Genomic DNA, 21,438 nt, shown 5'->3' with positions numbered 1-21,438 from the left:
TGTCACTTATGATAGGTCTTTCTGCTGTGTGAATAGTATAATTATGCTTCCTTCTGGTAAGGCACTTTTATAGCTTGACAATGGTCCTGTTTCATCCTTTAACAAATGACTACTTGAAGATATTTTTACAATTTCAGATGCTGGCTTACACATAAAACATTAGTGCTTGCTAATGGATAGGAGAAATCCAGAAAGTCGTCCACTCTTCAATCTTGAAGAAGTGTTGTCATGGGAACCAGGTCAAGATGAAATTTGTGTTGCTAGAATACCAAAGCGACAAAGGAAAGAACAAGATACACCAAAATTACTTGTTTGTCATGACTATAAAGGAGGTTACCTTGAAGACAGGTTTGTTTTATAATGTTTTTCTGTAGAGACACTAGATAATGCAATGGAACCCCTCTTCCAAACCAAACAGTTTTCTTTTTATACACCCATTTAAAAAAACAGGACATATTGGTATACCGTAATCGGCAGATTATAGGTCGCACTTGTGTATAGGACGCAGTGAAAAAATATCAACACAATTCTGCAAAATTGCTTATACCCAGAGAATCTCTTGCTCTGGATTGTCCATATTTAGATTAAATCTACATGTATTTAATCTGAGAATTCTTCTTATTTTATTTGCAATATCATAAAAGGAATAACAATCAATTTTCATAAACTTGCAAAATCCTTAGGGTATTATGAATTGCAATTTATCTCATAAAATTCACTTATCCGAATTTATGTTTGTCCGAAATTCACTATAGTTTCTGATGCGAACTCGCTGGTGTTTGCTAAATCATTGTCGATGTTTTTGCATGTTGAACTTGTGCAATTATTTAAATTGAAAAGCATAAACTCTGTGTAAGCATTAAACTGCCGCATCCTCTGATCACCCCATGAATATTGACGCCAGCGTAAACGAATGTGCACTTTGGCACGTGGCGGTAAAATGATGTAATTATGTCTCCCACCACACAGTGGTGTGGGAGACATATAGATTTACTCCAGTCTGTCTGTCTGTCTGTCTGTCACAAAGCTTGTCCGCACTCCATGTCGAACATTTCTCATCCGATCTTCACCAAACTTGAACAAAATGTGTTTGCCAATAAGTGCTCGGCCAAGTCTGATAACTAGCCAAATCGGCCCAGGCACTTTAGAATTATGGCCCTTGAATTACCAGAAAACACTCAGATTTGGTCTAAGTGAACAGTATATAAAAACTGACTTACTATTTAGATGATTAGGCAGTTGTGGGAGACATGCGCTTTTCTCAAAAGCATCTCTAGTTTTAAGACTGGTTTGCAAATTGTTTTGAACATTACGGATTACGGATCATGTTATTGGATCAGTCTAAAATCTTGCATGCACATGTTTACAATTGCCTCCGGGTATGATTAAACGGTTAATTGTTTGCAGATTGTGACAGTAGGTGGTAAGATAAGTAATGCCTCGGGCGTGAATTTCTCGATGAACAAGAGGATTATAGACAACTATCAAAGTTATGTTTGAAGACTAGATAATTGATTTCCGGGCTACCTGATATGAAGTTTCAAGTATTTTAATGCAAAATATGTGAAAACACACCGGGAAAGTTTTACACAGGTTTTGTTAAAAACTTAATGATCAGTTACAGAAATGCGTTGTAAAGTATATTTTAATGAAAAACAGCACTTATTTATCTTAAGATTTTATGTGAGCTCTTAATTTTACATTTTATACAAAAGTAATTTAAGACGCTGCATCCCGATACCGGCTATTAGCTATGCCTGAGTCATTGGTATTTGCTCCCCTTGAATTCTCTTCAATATAAAGGTACACGGTGTAAACAAAGATCGATTTTCTTAATTTTTGAGTCCGGGGAAATGTTTGGTCTTTTTCTATCCCCATATATAGGACGCACCAGTCCTTCGAGACCAAAATCTTGGTAAAAAATGTGCGTCTTATATTCGTAGGATGACGGTAACCTTATATGGACAAGCGGGTAGACGGGCATTTTGGCGGGAAAAAGTTGGTGTCCGTTTAATTACTGTATCTGAACTGAACTAAACCTACACACAGTTTGTGACTATCCCTATTTAATTGATAAATTTCGATAACCTGCCAGTTTGGACCAGTATTTCTAGAGTTATGACCCTTGAGTTGGTCAAAATTGCCAAAATTGATAGTGTTTGTTAGATAACTAGAGTAATTTTTCTTTGGTGTCAACCATACTTTAACCATAGTTATGCGTAAGATGTATTACAATAAAATCTGGTTTATATTCAATAACTAGCTAGTTTGGACAAGTGTCTCAAGAGTTTTTGCCAGTGAATGAGTCAAATGTGCCAAAATTGACAGTTTCCTCTTGATAGCTAGAGTAATTTTTCTTTGATGTCAACCATACTTATACAGAAGATCATGATGTATTACTATAAAATCTAGGCCAGGGTTAATAACCAGTCAGTAAGCCCTTGAATTGGTCAGAATGGCCAGAAATTATGGTGTCTGCTTGATAACTTGAGTAGTTCTTATCCGATGTTCACTAAACATGGTCACAGTGTTAATGGGCATAATATGTCAATACAAAAATTGTGAAAATTGAAAGATTCCGATTAATAACTTAAGCACTTCTTATCTAGTGTTCCACAAACTTAGTCAGAATGTAAACTAGCATATTGTCTTGGCCAAGTTCGATAACCAGTAATATAGTCTTAGCCACTCAGGAGTTATGACCTGGAATTAGTTGAAATTCAGAAAATTGACAAGTCTGTTCAGTAAGTAGAGTATTTTAAAAGTCAGAAAGGGGCATATTTTGTGACAGCATGGCATTCTTGTTTTCAGTTTAAATTTTCCCGTGAATACCGGAACCCCAGTACTACTGAAACAAGAAGATTTTCAGAATCATTTTACTAAAATGTAGTGTAAAATAGCCCCTGAATATGGAACAGCCAAACTGATAGTGAATGACACTTGACAAAACTCAAAATGAATCTGCTCAATTTGCAGTCAACTGTCATAATTTGTTTACCTTTTCATATTGCAAGTAATGTTTGTCTTTATGAAATATAGACAAGTTTAAACCTGCTTTTTCTGAGGTCAAAAACTAGGTCACTACATCAAATCATAAATAAACCTTGGCTACATTTTCTGTTGGAACTTTTTATAGAAACTTCCCCAGAATGTTTGTGTCTATGAAATCTAGGTCCTGTTCAAAACTGGATTACCTGTGATAACAACTTGTTTAGGGGCCATATTTTCTGTTTGATCTTCTTAAAACTTTGTCAGAATTTTATCTGCATGGAATCTAGATTAATTCAGATTGGGCTATATGATGTCAGAAGCTAGTCTCTAGGTCAGATCATGGAAATACCTTGTCAACACTATAGAGGCCACATTTTCTACTTGATCATCATAAATTTTTGTCAGAATATTTGCTTCAATTAAATTCTAGGTTCAAAACATGGTTACCCAAAGCCTTAAACTAGATCATGTGGTTAATTCATCAAAAAACATTGCTCACACTCTAGAGGCCACATTTACTATCTTAGCCCGCCCGCTTAGCTCAGTAGGTAGAGCGTTGGTCTACGTATCGCGGGGTCGTGAGTTTGATCCTCGGGCGGGGCGCATGTTCTCCGTGACTATATGATAAATGGCGCTGTGTCTGAAATCATTAGTCCTCCACCTCTGATTCATGTGGGCAAGTTGGCAGTTACTTGCAGAGAACAGGTTTGTACTGATACAGAATCCAGGAACACTGGTTAGGTTAACTGCCCGTCGGTACATGACTGAAATACTGTTGAAAAACGGCGTTAAACCAAAAAATAAACAAAAAAAACGACAAAACATTTACTATCTTCATAAAACTCTGTCAAAATGTTTGTTTATTAAAAACTGGGATACCTGAGATCTTAAATTAGGTCACTACGTTGAATCATAGATATTCCTTGTTAACACAAACCCACTTTTTCAGCTTGATCTTTATAAATCTTTGTCATAAATAATTGTTTGTATGAAATCTAGGTCAAGTTCAAAAGTGGGGTACCTGAGGTCAAACACTATGTCACTTGGTCTTACCATTGAAAAACTTGGTTAATAATTTACTTGATTTACATAAAACATGGTCAAAATGTTTGTCTCTATGGTATCTAGGCCTGATATACTAGGTTATCTAGGGTGAGAACTAGGTCAGGTGAACGGCCTTAAGGTTCTCTTGATTTACCTATATTTTTCTGTCTGTCAAGGAAATAAAACCAGTTTATTATTTTAATTGCTGAAAAATTAAAGGTAATGGCATTATATTTTGCTTTCTTTATTTTCTGCATATTTTTTTTGAACTATATCCTGCTGATAAAAAACCCTTTCAACTGAACTTTGAGGGTTCCACTGTAATAACCATAGTAATAATGATAATGATGATAATTTCTTGCATGTAAGGTAGAGTTGTATGTTGGTTTTATTTAGGGAGGAAACCAGAGGAAAGAGAAAACCAGCATGTCCAATCTTGTGATCACCTATGCATCACAGTTGCACTACTAAGGTCAGGGGTCAAACCTGTATCAAATTTATGAAGTGTTAGTGGTAGTGTGAAAAAGAACAGCCAGTTATTGGTAAATAGAACACTTGACTGTTTTAAATGATTGCTCAGTGAGAGCAGCGAGTATATCATTTTTTAGCTCCACTGTTCAGAGAATAGGGGGGCTATTCTACTTGCCCCGTCGTTGGCGTGACCTTTCTTGGTTAAAGTTTTTCGTTAACCTTTGTTTTCACATAAACATTGTCCAGCATAGAAACAAAGTATGTGCAGGGGCTGGGCCCATTATACATAAGGTCAAGGTCACCAAGGTGTTATATGGGTAATTTTTAAGGTTGAAGTTTTTCGGCAACCTTTGCTTTTCTGTCACATCTTTGTTACTATTGCTTATATCTGACTGTAAGTTAACATAAACATTGTCCAGCATACAAACAAAATATGTGCAGGGGCTAGGCTCATTATACCCAAGGTCAAGGTCACCAAGGTGTTATACTTGGGTTATTTTTAAGGTTAAAGTTTTTTGGCAACCTTTGCTTTTCTGTCATATCTTTGTTACTATTGCTTATATCTTACTGTTAGTTCACATAAACATTGTCCAGCATACACACAAAGTATATGCAGGGGATGGGCCCATCATAGCCAAGGTCAAGGTCACAAAGTTGTTATACTTAGAATTATTTTCATGTTAAAATTTTTTCGAAAGCTTTGTTTATAGACATGTCTTAGGTATTTTAAAAGATAATGACTTGAAATTAAAAAGATTTCTTTATAATCATCATCTGCATGTTTGGTTACCCTCCCCATAACTCTTTTTTGTATTTTTGACAGAATTATGCCCCTTTCATACTTAATGTGTTTTGGCAATCTCAGCTTTTTGGATATAACTTTGGTACAATATAAGATAAACACTTGAAACTTAAAATGTATCTTTATCATCATTATCTGCATGTGTGGTAACAATCCCCATAACTCTTATTGTATTTTTGACCTAGTTATGCCACTTTCATACTTAATTTTTTGACAAACTTCGTTTTCTGGACATAACTTTGGTACTATATAAGATAACGACTTGAAATTCAAAATATATCTTAACCATCATCATCTGAATGTGTGGTAATAATCCCAATAACTCTAATTTGTGTTCTTAACAGAATTATGGCCCTTGGTGTATCTTCCTTTTAAAAGTAGAGGTCTCTTATTGAGACATACATTCATTTTATTATCAAATCGCCGAATAGTGGAGTGCACAGTCTTACATACAGTTCTTTTTAAGAAGATATAATTTATTGGAGCATGCAGTATTAGTAACAATGTTGTTAGGTAGAAAGCTTCAGTATTTGTTTTTGCAATGATTCACTTTAAATTTTAGGCTTGTACAAGGTTGCGGTCGACCAAATGCCTATCGTTTCTACCACTGGCAATATGTGGACACGTTTGTTTACTTCAGTCATTATTTTGTGACAATACCCCCTCCAGCTTGGACTAATGCTGGGCACCGGCATGGAGTTAGTGTATTGGGTAAGTACATAATTATACACTTATGAAACTCAATTACCGGTAGACCTGTAAAGGTAGCATTAATTAGATAGACGCCGACGACGGGGCAAGTGCAATAGCTATACTTTTTCTTTGAAAAGTAGAGCTAAAAATGCTAGTTTTCAAAGACCAATCGAGTTACGTAAAGATTATGCTGCTTCTCTTGCGTGTTGGTTAAAGTTTTTGATGAAGTCAAATATTTCTTGCACACCGGACTGGCGTTTCCAGTAATTTTACCCATGCCGGCAAAACTCATCTGGCACCCCCATGCCAGATGACTCTCGTGCTGTTAATGACAACTAGTGGTTCATGCACTGATGATATATTGTTTACATAACAATACGAAAAAAAGCAGGTACCTTGATAGTTTCTCTCCTTTCCTTATGGAATATTTTTCGATTCAAAATACGTTAGTTCACTGTAAGAACATACAATTACGCTACAAACGATAAAACTAAAGTGGAACTTTGTTATTGTGCGTAACGCAAAACATCATGACGTCACTTCTGCTTATGGACGTTAATTTCCCGCGCTCTACTACAAGAAAGAGTGCTACAAAGAAAGTATTTCTACCTGTTATTTGTAAAATACGGTATGCAAATAAAATAAACAACTAGAATAAAATGCTAAAATGTATACGATATGCAAGAAAAAATATCAGTCATGTGTTTACGAATCGGATTGAAATATCCGTCCCTCGGCCATCTGCGCAGGTGCCCTCGGAACGGATATTTCTGTCCGATTCGTAAACACATGACGGATATTATTATGTCTCCCCCAGGAGACATATTGTTTTTGCCCTGTCCGTCTGTCCGTATGTCACACTTCATTTCCGAGCAATAACTGGAGAACCATTTGACCTAGAACCTTCAAACTTCATAGGGTTGTAGGGCTGCTGGAGTAGATGACCCCTACTGATTTTGGGGTCACTCCGTCAAAGGTCAAGGTCACAGGGGCCTGAACATTGAAAACCATTTCCGATAAATAACTAGAGAACCACTTGACCCAGAATGTTGAAACTTCATAGGATGATCGGTCATGAAGAGTAGATGACCCCTATTGATTTTGGGGTCACTCCTTCAAAGGTCAAGGTCACAGGGGCCTGAACATTGAAAACCATTTCCGATCAATAACTAGAGAACCACTTGACCCAGAATGTTGAACCTTCATAGGATGATTGTACATGCAAAGTAGATGACCCCTATCGATTTTGGGGTCACTCCATTAAAGGTCAAGGTCACAGGGGCCTGAACATTGAAAACCATTTCCAGTCAGTAACTTGAGAACCACTTGACCCAGAATGTTGGAACTTAATAGGATGATTGGTCATGCAGAGTAGATGACCCCTAACAATTTTGGGTTCACTCTGTGAAAGGTCAAGGTCACAGGGGCCTGAACATGGAAAACCATTTCCGGTCAGTAACTTGAGAACCACTTGACCCAGAATGTTGAAACTTAATAGGATGATTGGTCATGCAGAGTAGATGACCCCCTAACGATTTTGAGTTCACTCTGTGAAAGGTCAAGGTCACAGGGGCCTGAACATTGAAAACCATTTCCGGTCAGTAACTTGAGAACCACTTGACCCAGAATGATGAAACTTCATAGGACGATTGGTCATGCAGAGTAGATGATTTTAGGGTCACTCTGTTAAAGGTCAAGGCCACAGGGGCCTGAACATGGAAAACCATTTCCAATCAATAACTTGAGAACCTCTCGACCCAGAATGTTGAAATAAAGGTCAAGGTCACAGTGGCCTGTTCATGTAAAATCATTTTTTGGAAATAACTTGAGAACCACTTGACCTACAATGTTGAAACTTAATAGGATGATTGGACTTGCAGAGTAGATGACCCCTATTTTTTTTAGGTCACTTGATCAAAGGTCAAGGTCACAAGAGCCTGAACAGTGACTTGAGAACCACTAGGCCAAGAGTGTTGAAATTTAGCGGGATGACTTGACATGCCAAGTAGATGATCCCTATTGCAGCCAACCATCAGTGTCTCTTTGACTTTCGCTCCTGACCCCTATTGACTTCTTGCCTATAGGACTTCGCATTGGGGGAGACATGCGCTTTTTTACAAAAGCATTTTCTAGTTACTCTGTTACTTTCAAAGCTTTTGACTTGAAACTTAAAATAGTTATTTGCTATCGAAGTCTACACCAGGAAAAATTATCCCCATAACTCTGATTGAATTTTGACAGAGTTATGCCCCTTTTTAACTTAGAATTTTTTTGGTTAAAGTTTTATAAAATTTTTACTGGCAAAGCTCTAATTCAGAGTCAAGCACTGAGAAAAGTCGAGCGTGCTGTCTTACTGACAGCTCTTGTTCTGCTGGGAAGCAGCAAATAATTTGTAATGACATTAATAAAACAGAAATAAGTCTCTGTAATAATGTTGTTTTTGTCTTATTATTATGCTACAGTACTTATTCAGATATAATGTCATTATTAAATACCATGCTACCATGCTTTTTGTTTGGAGAATAGATCTATATTGTTCTGTTGATAAAGCTATAAAACACAGATAATATTCTTAACCTTTAGCCTGCTGGCGGCAAGTAAGTCTGCCTTTGCGATCTTGGTCTGCACTGTTCGCTATTCAGTCAGTAAATTTTCAGTGAAGTCGCCATATGACCTATCATGTGTCGGTGCGACGTTAAATCCAAAAAAAAAAAAAAAAATTTCAGTGAAGACCCCTTTGAATGATAAATCTTATTGCCCAAATAGAATGATGGACCAGTCCATTTTAAAAATTTAGCAGGCTAAAAGTTAAGACTTTAAAACAGAGAATTGTGTGTTACAGGAACTGTGATTACAGAATGGGATGATGGGAAGGCTCGGTGCGAGGCATTTCTCAAGTCCGAAGACTCCTATAAAAAGTTCGCTGATCAGCTTGTACAAATTGCAAAATATTACAGATTTGATGGCTGGCTCATCAACATTGAAAATAAAATAGAGGTTGTTATACATTTTGTCAAACCAACATTCCAGTTTAATAAGTTATAGAACTATGCAAATTATTTTAGGCTTCTGTCTGTATAAAAAACCCTCATTTCAGCCTTAACATTTCTGCCAAAAGAAATAACTTCCATATATTTCATAAAATTAATTCATTTGAAGAGGATTTTCTACATTGAAAGAGTTTTATCTAAAAATAAACTATTCTAAAAAAGATGCACATTGGAGATCGGTTATAATTTAGGCAATATGTATCATCATACAGAAAGTAAATGACTTACTAAATTTAAGCTATGTGTATTTTTTCTTTGTCAGACTGAAGAACTGGTGGCAAACTTAATAGGTTTTGTGGAATATTTAACAAAGGAGCAGCACAAACATATGCCGGGGTCACAGGTTCTCTGGTATGACAGTGTCCTCAACACGGGAGAACTGGACTGGCAAAATGCTCTCAATGACAAAAACAGGTAATGTGAATTGTATGCCATAACTGGCTATAGTAATGTGTACTGTATGCCATAGCCAGCTATAGTAATGTGTACTGTATTGCCATAGCCAGCTATAGTAATATGTACTGTATGCCATAGCCAGCTAGATTCAGTTTATTTAGTTAATTAGATTTTGTCACTCGAAAAAAAATTACCATTTTTTTTCACAAAATGGCCAGTTTTAAATTGGTTTATTTTAGGGGGTAAATTTGGTAGGTTAACTGGTTAAAGGTTCAGTCATCCAATAAATGGTTAGTAAATTGATTAATCAAGTATTTTATAGAGAAATGGATGCAGTATATTTTATTTGGTTTACCAAATAATCACATGTTAGGTAAAAAGGTTAACAGTTAGCAAATTGCCAAAATATCTGAATGTGGTGTCATTTTTTTTTTTTGATATTTTTTCCATCACTTTCTTTTTTTCTGTAGACAATATTTTGATGGCTGTGATGGGATTTTCCTGAATTATTGCTGGAAAGAGGATCATCTTGAAAAATCAAAATCAACAGCTGTCGAAGCTAAAAGACCATATGATGTATATGTGGGAATTGATGTATTTGGTAGGGGTTGCCTTGGTGATGGGGGCTTCAACACGAGAGAGGTAAAATATTTATTACCAAAACAATAAAATTGTTTGGCAACATAACATTAATATATTTTTTTCATAGAGGTCTGAATATGTAACTTAGTTTTAATTACAGTGGAAGTTAATGAAGCATATTTTCAGGATAATGACTTGATTTTGATTATACTATAAGGCCTTGCTCTGAAGTTAATTCTGATTTCAGTAACATAAAAACTTGCACTCAATACCTAGAAATGGTTTCCCTCCATTTAAGTTAGCAACTTATGGTGTATCTAGTTCTGTGAAGTTTAAAAGTAGCCAAAAACTGAGCTACTCTTGAATGTTAAATTTTGTAGCTTTCAACACGAGTAAGAATAGAATACAAATATTCTAATAAGTTTAATTAGTGTGATACTTAAAGCAATACTACTTTTTGTCATGTTAATCAGGCATTGGAAGCAGCAAGAAAGTACAATCTGTCTGTAGCAATATTCGCCCCAGGATGGGTCCTAGAGACACAGGGAGTGGAAAACTTCACACAGAATGAAAACAAGTAAGTTCACTACCTTACATCTGAAGGGTATTCAGCCCAAGATGGGTTCTAGTGACACAGGGAGCCAAAAAGATTTCACAGAATAAAAACTTAAGTAAATTATCACCTATATCTCAAATGGATACAATATTTTGTGCAATCCCTTTTGAGACAAAACCCTTGGACTACTTTCATTGTTATAAGAACTGTTAAGATGATTGACAGTTGTAGCAATTGAAGTATGAATGTTTTGTGGATTTACATTGTTCAGCACTGTTTCAAAGCGAAAACAGATCAGAGTTTGTCTGTTCCTGTCCTTTTGTGCGAAAATCAGTACTATAACAAGCTGTTGTATTGATAGATTTCATTGGCTGACTTGTTACCTATAGGAGGGTGTCAATGCCCCAACAACAACCCTGCTGGATGAAGTAGGCTTTTTATTCTAGTATGTTTTAGGAAAATTACCATGTAAGATTAGCTGTCAGAGGTAGAATGTGCTGAGTTCAGCAAACAATAATCGCTTTTCAAGCATGACTTCTCTTAATGATGATTTTAATCAAAACTTGCATTGTCAGCATTGAAGATTATCATTATACTTAAAGACCCACCAAACACCACAACTTAGTGACACACCACCCCCATCCCTACATAAACTTCATGACAGTCATTCTGATAATACTGGTATGATACAGCTGTACTACACCATGACAGGTGGACAATTTCAGCCCTTCCTGAATGAATATGTCAGCTTTTTCAGTCAATCTCTTTTCAGTTTTGTTTTAAAAACATAGACAAATAGCTGTCTTACCCTATAGAAACATACTCTGGTCTAAACTTATTTGAATACATCAAGTACTGTGCATACTGCTACATTAATTCAATAAAATGGTAAGACATTAAACGCATTGTCTTGGCTGTCAGTTTGTAACTTAATACTTGTACTTCTCAATTTTTTTCATGTATATCATGTTTAATTACTATGATGGAAAGATACGAGAATACAGTTATTCTGTGATGGGTCTTTAAACATTAACCAAAAAGGTTCAAGTTGGCAACAATTGAGTATGATATGTAAAATTGATAGGCAAGGTTTTATAGATAATGGATTGTTATGAGGTGTTACCTGTAATTTTCAGACATTGTCATATGATTAACTGGATAATGTCGTGAAGGTGTTAGGTGTTTTTAGTTCAAATCATGCTTCATATTTGAGCCGTGCCATGAGAAAACCAACATAGTGGCTTTGCGACCAGCATGGATCCAGACCAGCCTGCGCATCCGCGCAGCCTGGTCAGGATCCATGCTGTTCGCTAACAGTTTCTCCAATTCCAATAGGCTTTAAAAGCGAACAGCATGGATCCTGACCAGACTGCGTGGATGCGCAGGCTGGTCTGGATCCATGCTGGTCGCACACCCACTATGTTGGTTTTCTCATGGTGCGGCTCATTTATTAAGAAGGTTGCAGATGTTATAAATAGCTCATATATAAATAATGAGTAATTAAACCACTAAAATTTATTTCTGTAAACCAGACTAAGTCCTGAGTAATACCTAATGATTAATCTAGCGGCCGCAACAATGTAAATATGGAGTGTGTGGATTTGAAGCGATTGACAACTTCGTACTTCCTGATTTGACAGCATTACTGTTGTTTTTTTCCAGGAAACAGACTTGATTTGTATATGCTTCAAGGTTTCCTGACTAGAATATAAAATTGGAATGATTCGATCACATATTAATTTTGATGCAAGAAATTGTTTCTTTCTAGTAGAGTTTATTCTATTTTAAATGTATAATAAAATAATCACAATTTTCTTAGTTGAAAACTCAAAAGTGAAATTTTCTCATTTTAAAGAATGTTCACAAAAAGTGTTGCCATACTGTTTTATCTTTAAGATGTGTCTTTTTTGAAAACCACTGCAGCTTCTTTATGATGCGGGCCTACTTTGTGATGCATGGCACTCTTGCTGTGTTAGGGGTGCTCTGTGTGTCCGGGAAATCTATCCTTACCTTTTATTTTCTTATTGAATATTTCAGATTTTGGAGTTTGCTGCATGATTTGTGTTACCCATGTAGTTACACGACGCTCCCAATCAGTACAACATTCTGTCAAGGATTCGGGGAAAGATTCTTCGATAATGGTGTTGTAAGTAGCCTTCTGTATAGAATTATTGTTTCATTTGATAATTCGGCTGCTGGGTAATGGGTTGTGTTTAAAAGAATTCTTCTAAATCTGTATGTACCATTTTCCTATTAGGAATGGAGTACAGGACTTAAGAAAAGAAATACTTACTTTGCTGCAGTGTAATTTTCTCGTACTAGTATATGGGAAATAATAGAATGTATAGTTTTGGTTATAATTCTCTAGTTGAATACTGGAATATTATTAAATTGTTATCATTTATAGGAATTGTTCTTGGATTTTTTGTCACATCAATCCATGAAATTAAATTGGATAAAAAGACGGTTTACGTTTATTTCATCTTTGAAACTTGACAATACCCATAAAGATTCATAAAAAAATCCATAACTTCTTGTACCCAACAAAATGTTATTTTTGCCAAAATTAAGAATTAATGCCAGTGAAATTAATTGATTATACAGTATTCTGTTCCAGACAGTTTTGATATATTGTTGTTTATTGATAGTTCATTACATAGGTTAGTTGCACTTGTTATTGTCTGTGTGAATTCAGTATTAAGTCTGACCTTTAGTTTTGCAAGTGATTTATCTTCACAGAAGAACCAATTAACTTATATATTAAACCTAATGAATGTGGCAGAAGACTGAAGTACGATATTATATGATTTATTCTAATAGTGTACTTTTATTTTGTGAGAAATATTTAAGACAATATATCATGCATTTTAAGATAAGTTAAAAAACATGCACTTGACATGCGCGACAATAATGGAGTTGAATGTTTATAGAATGTTTATGTTAATGGGGAATGTAAATGTGATTGCATGTTTATTCAGCAAAATTTTAAGATAAATTAGGTGTAAAGTTCATAGAAAGAGGAACTATCTTGACGTTTCTTCACCAAATTGTATTATGCACTCCTTTAAAGAAGAGGTTGTGCATTATTTTGCTCATTATCTGTCTGTCTTTAGACAATAAATAAAGAATGCTATGGCCTATATTTGTCAAACTTAATAAGTTAATGGCCTGTGGTCAGTAGATGACCTCTGTGTTTTTGAGGTCAGTATGTCAAAGGTCAAGGTGACCACTAGACTTTATAATTAAAGAATGCTCCATAGGATGATTGCTTGTTGTTAGTAAATGACCGCTGTTGCAGGGTCAGTAGGTTAAAGGTCAAGGTCATAGTGACCCTAAGACTGAAAATGGTTTAGGTACAATAACTAAAGAATGCTTTAGGCTTCAGTCTTCAAACTTCATACGATTATCGCCTATGTTCAGTAGATTTCCCGTGTTGGAGTTAGTAGGTCAACGGTCAAGTTGTGATCTTGGGCTAAAAAATGGGACAAGCCATTATGAAGGGCATATGTATTTTACAAACATTTCTTGTTAAGAACAGCCTTATAGGCATGATATTTAGCTTGTCATTATCTTTAAATGTCCTCGTAAGCGGCTGGTCAGATTTTGAAAATATTACAATAGAAAAGTTATTAAATCATTCCAGTTTGTTATAAAAATGGCTGCCACAGCTAAAAACAAATCTTCAAAAGCCACCTCTTTTGTAACGACATGCCTGATTTTGAGATAATTACACAGAAATGTTCCTTAAGGACCTTCTACTAAAAAGGATACCTATTTGGAAACTTAAAATCTGGAAGTGAGTCACAAATTGAGTTGAAATCATGTTTGAAGCACAACTTCAAAACTATTCAAGGTATTGATTTAAACTTGAAATTAAGGTGGGTGGTGATGAGATAATTTGAGAAATGTAACAATTATTTACAACTGAAAAAAGTTACTTTAAGTTCCTTGTACCTTACTTTACTATCACCGTTGCTGCACAAAAACCCACAATCCTCACCCCCCAAAAAAATCTTTTTAATTTTACTTCCTCTTAATAATATGATCTAGAACTATTCAGGTCTGTATTTCCCCACTTTATTGAGCTCTTGTTCTCTGATGAACTTAAACTATTTAAGCCCAGTTCGAGCATTTGATTTGGACCTTTTCAGCCTGTTGGTAATCCCTGGTGGAATATGAACGTGCAGCAGCTGCAACCTACCTTCACACAATCACAGTTCACCAAAACACAGTTACCAGATACTCAGACTGATTCTCAAGTAGATGAAAAAAATACAAACCAGTCTGCTGAATCAAACAGTCAGTCTGGTGTGCAAATTTTAAACCAGTCAAGCAAGTCGTCTGCACCTGTGATCTTAAAAGGGTGGAATCAGGCTAACCAAACACTTGATCAAATGGAACAGGAACCAGTGATGGATATATGTACAGATGACGCTTTTATAGGTGGCTCATGTATAAGACTGGAAGCAGATGTTGTACACAGCAAATTTACCAAATACAGGTAAAAATCGTCATTTTCTTTTTCTAAGATACATAAATTATGTTCTTTTTACTGTCACCATAATGTGGCGTCAGTGCAGCCATCAAGTCTTCATCTTTCATTGCCTCCTTCATTTAGCTTCTCCTCTTCAACTGCTTCATTGAATGTACATGTTTAACCAAATTTTGCTTTGTTATCCAAAGAAGTGATTCAACAAATGAAAATGAAAGTATAACCTGCAAAGAGGCAATTGCACATGACCTGTGAGGTGTAATTAGTCCATTTGGCTTAAAGTTTAAAGTGGAATTATGGGCATTTTTCAAGTAAAAATCCAGCTGAAATAGATGTGTGTGTAAAAAAGGTGGAGGAAATTATAGCTTTTAACCCAATATACCAAACCCTTCCTATTACCAGTACGAAAAAATAACTTTCCAAATATGACTTTTCTTGTTTTAACTGGGGCAGTCTTTTTAAGAAAAGTCAAACTGCATGCAGGAGTTGCTTCCTTTCAACTTCAGAAATCTCTACTTATAGGTAAGGGAGATCACTGCGTAGAAGATTGAAGAAAGTCTGATTTCTTTATTTATAAAGCACCAACTTCAAATGCTTATGCGGCATCATCGTTAATTTAACACATTTAAATGCACAGCAACCGAAAATCGCTTTTATAGAACATCCACCAAAAACAAACTATGTGCAGTAAGATGCTCATAATGCCACTTTAAGAAACTTCCCTTGATTTACTAGATGGGTTTGGAAGCATCCTTTATATGAAGAGCTTCAAAAAGCTGCAAGTCATTGTATAGTGTGATGCTGGTGTATTGTTGATGTTGAGAAGATGTTAAATTAATGTAGACAAAGCATTGATGTATTAATATGCAATTTTATGATGTCAATACTATGAAAGGAGACATTTGCATTGGTGCTGAAACTGATTCAATGCCTATTTCTATACAGTGACATATTTCTGACGATCAACTTAAACCTTGTCTACTAGGAACATACTTTGACAAATTTGATATTTAAAAAATAAGTTCCCAAATGTGGTTTATCGTAGAATAACCAATGTTTTGAGTTCTTATGCGTAAGAATATATCACGAAGGCCATAGGCCTGAGTGATATATTGTTTCGCATAAGAACAAAAACTCTGGTTATTCTAAGATAAATTACACTTGGGAACTTATTATTTCGATTCTAACGCGACATACTAGTATCAACAGTGTTAGAAAAAATGGTAACTACTTCTTACGACCGTACTACATGCCTGGATTGGATGATGTCATTGCATGCAAGTGGTTTTTATTGCAGAATAACCCAAGATAGATTTTGCTCTACATGTATGTAGGTTATTTGCTGGTTGTTTTAGAATTAAGAATTAAGCACAGGTATTTAAAGATCATAATTAGTTGTTTGGCTGTAAACAACTTCTCTTTAACTAAGTATAACAATTCACTTAAATTTCATTTGTGGATAGGCCTAGAATACTACAAATAATGGCAGAGTCACACCTCACTTCCTCCAGTGAGAATGATAGTATGACATTTTAGGAATTAGAGATACAAATAGTTGTCTTTTTAATTTTCAGTCTTTTCTCCCTCGATGTGGATCTAAAGCAGTACACCTCTGTGTATGTATCAGTGACTTACAAGATTCTTCAGGATCCAGACTGTGATATTTTTCTAGAACTTCATCTTCAACATGATGACCAGTCTATTGTGCTGGTTCTTCTGCCTTTTCCTGATGGAGATAAGCCGGTTCCCACTTACGGCAAGGACAAAGCTTGTATGTATGTACATGCCATCAGTCAGTCCAGCCTGCCTAAATTATTGTCCCTATCATGTCCACAGTCAAACAACACAAGATGGAAAACAAGGTAAGATTTCTTACAAAATTTATTTTAAAAGATCAAAATTCATTCTGTGTAAAAAGATCTATTGGCAAAAAAAAATATACAGGTGCTATATTTGTTCTGTATGAGTTGTTTCCTTAAATTCTGATACTTCTTTGGATATGCTTGATAGAATACAAGACTTAAAACATGCAAGGTCTTTGTACATTAAGGGTACAGTGCATTTGCTATGAAGATATAGAGAATCTGTCATTGGCCTTCAGTTAAGATCAGAAAATCCCAACCCGAGGGCGCACCGCTTAAGTCTTAAACGAGGCTGTGCCGAGTTTAAGACTTGAGCGGTGCGCCGGAGGGTTGGGATTTCCGATCTTCACCGAACACCAATGATGGATTCTATTTCTCACTTACCACAACAGAAACACTAAAAACAAGCATGAAAATATGGAACTATTTAAAACGTGGGATATTGACGTCCGTAAGCAGAAGTGACGTCATGACATTTCAGTGACGCACAATAACAAAGTTCCGCTTTAGTTCTATCGTTTGTAGCGTAACGGTATGTTCTTATCATAAAGTAACGAATTTTGAATCGAGAAATACACTATAAGGAACGGAGAGAAAAGATAAAGGTACCTGATTTTTAATTATTTTACATAAATAATATGTATATTCAGTGCATGAAGTAGTCCGTCACAGGAGTGTGGGATAACCCATGTGGGATAAGATTTTCCAGCATTTCTAAAAATAGAGATTTTTCTGTCCGATAAGTGAGAAAAGATATTTTTGGTATTGGGATATTATTTTCATAATTCTTAGCATGACTTATGTTCTCCTTGGTGACTGACCAAACACTAAACTGATAGATTAGTCATCCTCTGCTGATGCATTTGAAGAAGTTGTCAGTTATTTGTGAAGAACAGGCTAACTCTAGTAAGGAATCAAGAGGCAGATAGCAGATTTACCTCTTTACCATATGTATGCAGGGCTGGAAAAATCAATTGGCCGAGTTGTCCAAGTTGTACATTTGCAGGTCCAGACAACCAAATTTTTGCATTTTGCTTGTCCGTGGACAAGTGAAAATTGAGCATCTGCTTTCTAAAATTTGACCAAAATTCCAGTTCAGACACTCAAAGCAATATTCAAGTCGCTCAAATTTTCTTGTGAAAAACTGTTTGGACCTACAATATAAACTGGTTGTCATATTTGCAGGGGGTACAAATGTGATTTTTGTCATTTTGCTAACTTTATAACTTTTGCATACTTCTTCATCCATTTTATTTCAGGATGTTTCCAGTATACAGTTTGTATTTAAAATTCTGCAAATTGAAACTGGTAAAAGTTGGCCTAACAACAACTGATCCCCAGCCAAAGAAATGTATAGCTTTATTAGGAGATCTCAAGGTATGTAGACTTGATATATATTAGCAAATTGTTAAAACAACTGATCCCCAGTTAAAGAAATGTATACTATAGTTTTATTAGGTGATCTAAAGGTATACATACTTGATATATATTAGCAAATTGTTAAACAAACTATTCCCCAGCCAAGAAAATGAATGATGTCAACTGTTAATCTGTTGGAACATCTAATTACCAGTAAGTAAAATCAGTATCTAGTTTATGGCATTTGTATATGTAAAGTAATTAAAAATTGAAATTTCATAATGAAATTGGTCTTTTTCAAAAATAAGATTGTGAACAAAGTGGTCCTTTGTCAGTCAGTCCATTTGACAGGTGTTTATCATTAAAATCCAAAGCGTTTGACAAAAAGGAATAATGGGCTTATAAGAAAGTTGTAAAAATAAGTGCTATAACTCTGACTCCTTTTTAGCTCATCTGATTTAAAAAAAAAAAAAGATGAGTTATTGTCATCACTTGGTCAGTGTCGGTGTCTGTGTTGCCTGGTTAAGTTTTATGTTTAGGTCAGCTTTTCTCCTAAACTATCAAAGCTATTGCTTTAAAACTTGCAACACTTGTTCACCATCATTAGCTGACTCTGTACAGCAAGAAACATAACTCCATCCTGCTTTTTGCAAGAATTATGGCCCATTTTGGACTTAGAAAATATCAGATTTCTTGGTTAAGTTTTATGTTTAGGCAACTTTTCGCCTAAACTATTACAGCTATTGCTTTGAAACTTGCTACACTTGTTCACCATCATAAGCTGACTCTGTACAGCAAAAAACATGACTCCATCCTGCTTTTTGCAAGAATTATGGCCCCTTTTGGACTTAGAAAATCAGATTTCTTGGTTAAGTTTTGTGTTTAGGTCAGTTTTAGCTCGACTATTCAAAGAATTCTACTCACCCTGGCGTCTGCGTCGGCATCACACCTTAGTTAAAGTTTTGCATGCAAGTACATACAGCTATCATTTAAAGGCATATAGCTTTGAAACTTATTTTTTCTTTTTCTAGGTCAATTACCAACCTAACTGGGTCAAGTTCCATAACTCTGACATGTACTTTGAGCAAATTATGCCCCCCTTTTGACTGGTTAAAGTTTTACATGCAAGTTACTACTGGTTTCAGACCAGTTTCCGACAAAAAAATGAGGGTTTTCATTATATTTATTTTTAAATACAAATTGTTTACACAAGTAAACTGCAAATCGTTAAACCCTAGTCTTTACTCTTTGCAAGGATGTAAACAATACCGGCCTTATCTGCGCATGCGTCCAAAAACAGGGGCTCCGAAAGGGCAGTCTAATTAATGTTAATTGGTTTATCTACAGTACCAGTTTCCGATAAATGGTTTTTAAAGCAGCTTTAAAATTGTTATGACTGAAAATCTTTAATAATTTTAATTTTAAATTATGTAATTAACCTTTACTACTTCTTCCCATAAATCGTACAGGGTGTGGCTATCTTCCGTTCCGTTACGTATGGTACCATACAGCACCTGTACAATCATATTATGCAACACTTCAGACAAGCACCTTTCACATCGTGTATTTGTCTAGCTTGTAAACAGTAGTTTATTTGATTACTGTATACATTGTACCCCCGGTATATGGGAGTTTTATATTGAGTTTAAGTCCTTAAGCTGTGTTATATAGATTTTTAAAAAAGTAAAAAAAAAAAAAGAAAAAAAGATAAAAATTTAAGTGGAGGCTGGGATTCGAACCCACAACCTCTCACACCTGAAGCAACTGCTCTACCTTGTTACTAAATACCCATATGATGCAAGATTAATATAATTTCCTTAATATTTTATCCAATTATAAAGGGAGAGTAATTCTACAACGGAGTGCAAATCGTAAGCTCAGGATTTACCTCCCTGGAATTGGACAAACATGGGTTTGTCTTCCGCGCATGCGTGTCATGTGGAATCCCTTGGATGTAAACAAAACAGAATGTTAATTGCTTAATAAAGAAGGTAGAATTTCTCTGTAAACACTTGCCATTGATGAACGAAATTTCGCTCGATGCTTGCTTGTGAAACAGCATTCCAAAACATATAGTACTCCCTTTATAAAGGGTTACATGGAAGGAGAAATTACGAGAATTCAGATACTGGTACTGTTTGGATACATATCCGATACCAGTATCTCTAAAACTAATGCAAATATTGAATTGAAACTTTGCATGTGCCTTCGGGGTTATAAAACTAGTTGATAGCATCAAGTCCCATAACTCTGACCTGCATTTTGGCCAAATTATGCCCCCTTTGAAAATCCTGGTTAAAGTTTTGCATGCAAGTCGTACAGCTATTACTTAAAGGCATATAGATTTGAAACTTATTTTTCTTTTTCTAGATCAATTACCAACCTCACTGGATCAAGTCCCATAACTCTGACATGTATTTTGGGCAAATTATGCCCCCATTTGGACTTAAAGCGTTTAGGTCAACTTTTCTCCTTTACAGTCAAAGCTATTGTGTTAAAACTTGCAACACTTATTCAACATCAAAAGCTGACACTGCACAGCAAGTACCGTAACTCTGCATTACTTTTTGCAAGAATTATGGCCCCTTTTGGACTTAGAAAATCATGGGTTGGTCAATATTTCTATTATACAGAGAGAAAAAATGAGATGAGCGTCTGCACCCGCAAGGCGGTGCTCTTGTTTTATGCAATATTGTCACCGTTGCTAATTATGCTTAATTTTTCAGATTTTTGATATATAAGAGAATGACATTAAATCAACTGAAGGGATTTTAATCTAACATGGTACTTTGATATGTGTCATTAAGAGAAATTGAAAGGCACAATAAGTGCAGTCCGCCCTGAATAGAGATGAACTTATCACCTGTTATGTTCTTTTTTTCCAATAATTTTAAGATAAAAATATTGACTCTACGTTTTAAAGAGAACTTATATGAGTTTACACAGTTAAATTTGAAATTAAAAGGAAGTGAAGAAGAGAAAAACCATAAATCTCTCATGAATATTTATGAAATAAACTCACTTTTTAGCTCACCTGAGCAATGCTCAGGTGAGTTTTTCTGATCGCTCGATGTCCGGCGTCTGTCGTCTGTCTGTCGTCTGTCGTCTGTCTGTCGTCTGTCTGTCAACATTTAGCTTGT

The 21,438-nt window shown here is 35.5% G+C and overlaps 1 protein-coding gene across 4 annotated transcripts in view; it reads left to right on the top strand.

The window, feature by feature from the left end:
- The window catches only part of LOC123564612 (uncharacterized), a 32,302-nt gene that overhangs the window by 675 nt on the left and 10,189 nt on the right, over positions 1 to 21,438 (top strand). For all 4 annotated transcript variants that reach the window (XM_045358321.2, XM_045358322.2, XM_045358323.2 and 1 more), the window contains exons 2-11: positions 138 to 348; positions 5,871 to 6,019; positions 8,844 to 8,998; positions 9,314 to 9,465; positions 9,918 to 10,089; positions 10,503 to 10,606; positions 12,623 to 12,731; positions 14,737 to 15,086; positions 16,652 to 16,939; positions 18,199 to 18,316. In XM_045358321.2, coding sequence (XP_045214256.2) covers positions 173 to 348; positions 5,871 to 6,019; positions 8,844 to 8,998; positions 9,314 to 9,465; positions 9,918 to 10,089; positions 10,503 to 10,606; positions 12,623 to 12,731; positions 14,737 to 15,086; positions 16,652 to 16,939; positions 18,199 to 18,316 — 1,773 coding nt within the window. In that variant the 5' untranslated portion in view covers positions 138 to 172. The remainder of the gene's footprint in view (positions 1 to 137; positions 349 to 5,870; positions 6,020 to 8,843; positions 8,999 to 9,313; positions 9,466 to 9,917; positions 10,090 to 10,502; positions 10,607 to 12,622; positions 12,732 to 14,736; positions 15,087 to 16,651; positions 16,940 to 18,198; positions 18,317 to 21,438) is intronic.

Source organism: Mercenaria mercenaria, chromosome 2, assembly GCF_021730395.1.
Source record: "Mercenaria mercenaria strain notata chromosome 2, MADL_Memer_1, whole genome shotgun sequence".
In the NCBI taxonomy this organism is placed as follows: domain Eukaryota; kingdom Metazoa; phylum Mollusca; class Bivalvia; order Venerida; family Veneridae; genus Mercenaria; species Mercenaria mercenaria.
Note: the sequence above shows the minus strand (reverse complement) of the source record. Positions and strands in the feature narration are given on the sequence as shown.